The sequence below is a fragment of the Eimeria acervulina genome, genomic scaffold (genome assembly GCF_000499425.1).
Source record: "Eimeria acervulina Houghton genomic scaffold, Eah_scaff1844, whole genome shotgun sequence".
Lineage (NCBI taxonomy): Eukaryota > Apicomplexa > Conoidasida > Eucoccidiorida > Eimeriidae > Eimeria > Eimeria acervulina.
Window position 1 is genome coordinate 1694 of NW_013550099.1, and position 2816 is coordinate 4509.

The 2816-nt window shown below is 41.9% G+C and overlaps 1 protein-coding gene across 1 annotated transcript in view; it reads left to right on the forward strand.

The window, feature by feature from the left end:
* EAH_00063520 (NOL1/NOP2/sun family domain-containing protein, putative) overlaps positions 1 to 2190 on the forward strand; it is a gene marked incomplete at both ends in the record, with an annotated part of 3478 nt that extends 1288 nt beyond the window's left edge. Inside the window, 2 exons of the mRNA XM_013396795.1 lie at positions 252 to 470; positions 731 to 2190. Of these exons, the coding sequence (XP_013252249.1) occupies positions 252 to 470; positions 731 to 2190 (1679 nt within the window). The remainder of the gene's footprint in view (positions 1 to 251; positions 471 to 730) is intronic.
* Positions 2191 to 2816: the final 626 nt, after the last annotated feature.

Consider the following 2816-nt stretch of genomic DNA (forward strand, 5'->3'; position numbering starts at 1 on the left):
TGCTGCGGTTGCTGCTAGTGCTAGTGTTGCTGCTGGTGCTGCTGCTATTTTATTTATTTATTTATTTATTTTATGCATATGTTTATTTGTTTTTCTTCTCTTTTTATCTGTTTTTATTTTTTTGTTTTATTATTTATATTTATCTATGTCTATCTATTTTTATTTATTTGTATTGATTTATATTTATATTTTATAATTATATTTATATTAATTTATATTTATTTATTTATTTATATATATTTAATTTGCAGGCGGTTTCTTCATCGCTGTTCTTCGCAAAGTAGCGGAGGTCCCCCTAAGGGCTGCTAAATATGAAGACCAAACAAATCAAACTCAACCTGCCGCTGCTGCTGCTGTTGCTGCTGATGCTGATGCTCCTGATGATGCTGCTGATGATGCTGCTGATGCTGCTGATGATGCTGATGATGCTGCTGATGTAGAGGCAGAGGCAGAGGCTGAGGCCAACATAGGTGAGCTGCTGCTGCTGCTGCTGCTGCTGTTGCTTCTGCTGCTGCTGCTGCTGTTGCTGCTGCTGCTGTTGCTGCTGCTGCTTCCACTGCTTCTGCTGCTACTGCTATTGCTGCTTCTACTGCTTCTGGTACTACTACTGCTGCTGCTACTTATTTTGCTTCTTCGGCTGCTTCTGCTGCTACTGCTGCTACTGCTACTGCTACTGCTTCTGCTTCATCTTCGTCTTCATCTGCTGCTGCTGCTGCTGCTGCTGCTGCAGAGAACGGGGAGACGAATTGCTGTCGCCGGAGTTTCTCTCAAGTGCAAACAGATATGGTGGGTTTGGCGTGGAGTAGCGAGCAGCTAAACAAGCAGCAGCAGCAAATACAGCAGCAGCAAATACAGCAGCAGCAAATACAGCAGCAGCAAATGCAGCAGCAGCAAATGCAGCAGCAGGAGCAGGATCAGCAACAGCAGCAGAAGCAGCAAAAACAGGTTTTGATGGCTACGTTGAGCGACTCCAACTCTTCAACAGCAGCAGCAACAACAGCAGAAGCAGCACCAGCTGCAGCAGCAGAAGCAGCAGAAGCAGCAGAAGCAGCAGAAGCAGCAGCAGCGGTATCTGCTGAGGTGCTGCAGGAAACACGCAAATTGGCGCTGGAGGCATTTGGGTGTCCCTGGGCCTTCTCCTATTCACTACCAAACAGCAGCAGCAGCAGCAGCAGCAGCAGCAGCAGCAAGATGGAGGAGCATTGCATGCGTTTTTTGAGTAATCTCTATTACCGAAGAAAGACAGAAAAAGGAGCAGCAGAAAATACACCGGAAGATAAACAGCAAATAGAGAGAGCAGCAGGCTGCAATAACAATCAACCAACAGCAGCAGCAGCAGCAGAAGCAGCAGCAGAAGCAGCAGCAGCAGCAGCAGCAAAAACAACACCACAACCGCCAGCAACAGATGCATCAGAGGCAGCAGCAAAAGAACTACCAACCGCAGCAGCTCCAACAGCACCAACAGCAGCAGCAGCAGAAGCAGCACCAACAGCAGCAGCAGCAGCAGAAGCAGCAGCAGCAGTAGCAACAGCAGGCTGTCCTCGTCGTTTGTTTTTTGTTTCTGAAGGCGTTCAGCGATTAGTTGAAGGTGTAGGCGCAGCAAAATATAAAATAATTAATGCTGGTTGTGCAGCAATGCAAGCGAGAGAAAAAGAAAAGTTTAGGCTGGTGTACGGAGGGACACAGTGGGTTATACCCTTATATCAACAACTTGCTGCTGATGCTGCTGATGCTGCTGCTGCTGCTGCTGATGCAACAACAGCAGCACAACAAGCCGTATCGGCAACACCACCAGCACCACCAACAGCAGCAGAAGCAGCAGCAGCAACAACAACAACAACCGGAGCAGCAGCAGAAGCAGCAGCAACAGCAACAACAACCGGAGCAGCAGCAGAAACAGCAGCAGCAGCAGCAGCAGCAGCAGCAGCAGCAGGAGGCGATCGCCGGCAGCGTTTGCTGGAGGTGCCTTTGAGTTTAATGCATGCGTTAGTAGACAGACAACAAAGCGAAAGAAGAATTCGATTTGAAGATATTAAAAAATTATATAAAGGCGAAGAACTCCTCAAAAATGCTGCTGATGGTTCTCTTGTCCTTATCACTCAAATCAACAGCAGCAGCAGCAGCAGCAGCAGCAGCAACAGCAGCAGCAACAGCAGCAACAGCTGCAGCAGCAGTGTTAAGAATATAGCGGTAGGCATGCTGTCTTGTCTCTCCTTTGTCTTTTTTAATTTTGTTATTTCTTCTTCACTCTTATTTTTTTATCTTTTTATTTTTTATCTTTTTATCTTTTAATCTTTTTATCTTTTAATCTTCTTTTCTTTATTTCTTCTTCTTTCTTTAATATTTTAAAATTTTGATGTTTTCTCTTTTTTCTTCTTTCTCTTATTTGTTTATTTATTTCTAGCTCTTTATCTGTTTATTTCTTCTTTTTTATCTGTTTGTTTTTTATTTGTTTTTGTTTATCTTTTTATTTTTTACTTTCTCTTTATGTCTCTCCTCGTTTTTGTTTCGTCTCTCTTTCGCTCTTTGTTTGTTTTTCTCTTTTGTTTTCTTTATACTCAATTAACGCACTGTCAGTTTGTTTATTATATTGTGTATTTATTTGTCTGTTTGTTGTCTATTCATTTACATATATTTATTTATTTACTTGTCTTTCTTGTGCGTCATATTTTGTTTTAGTATTTGTTTATTCGTTTTGTTTGTTTTTTGTTTGTTTGCGTTTTCCTGTACTGTATTCCTTTTGAGAATCCTGTTGCATTTATATTTATATTTATATTTATATTTATATTTATATTTATATTTATATTTATATTTAT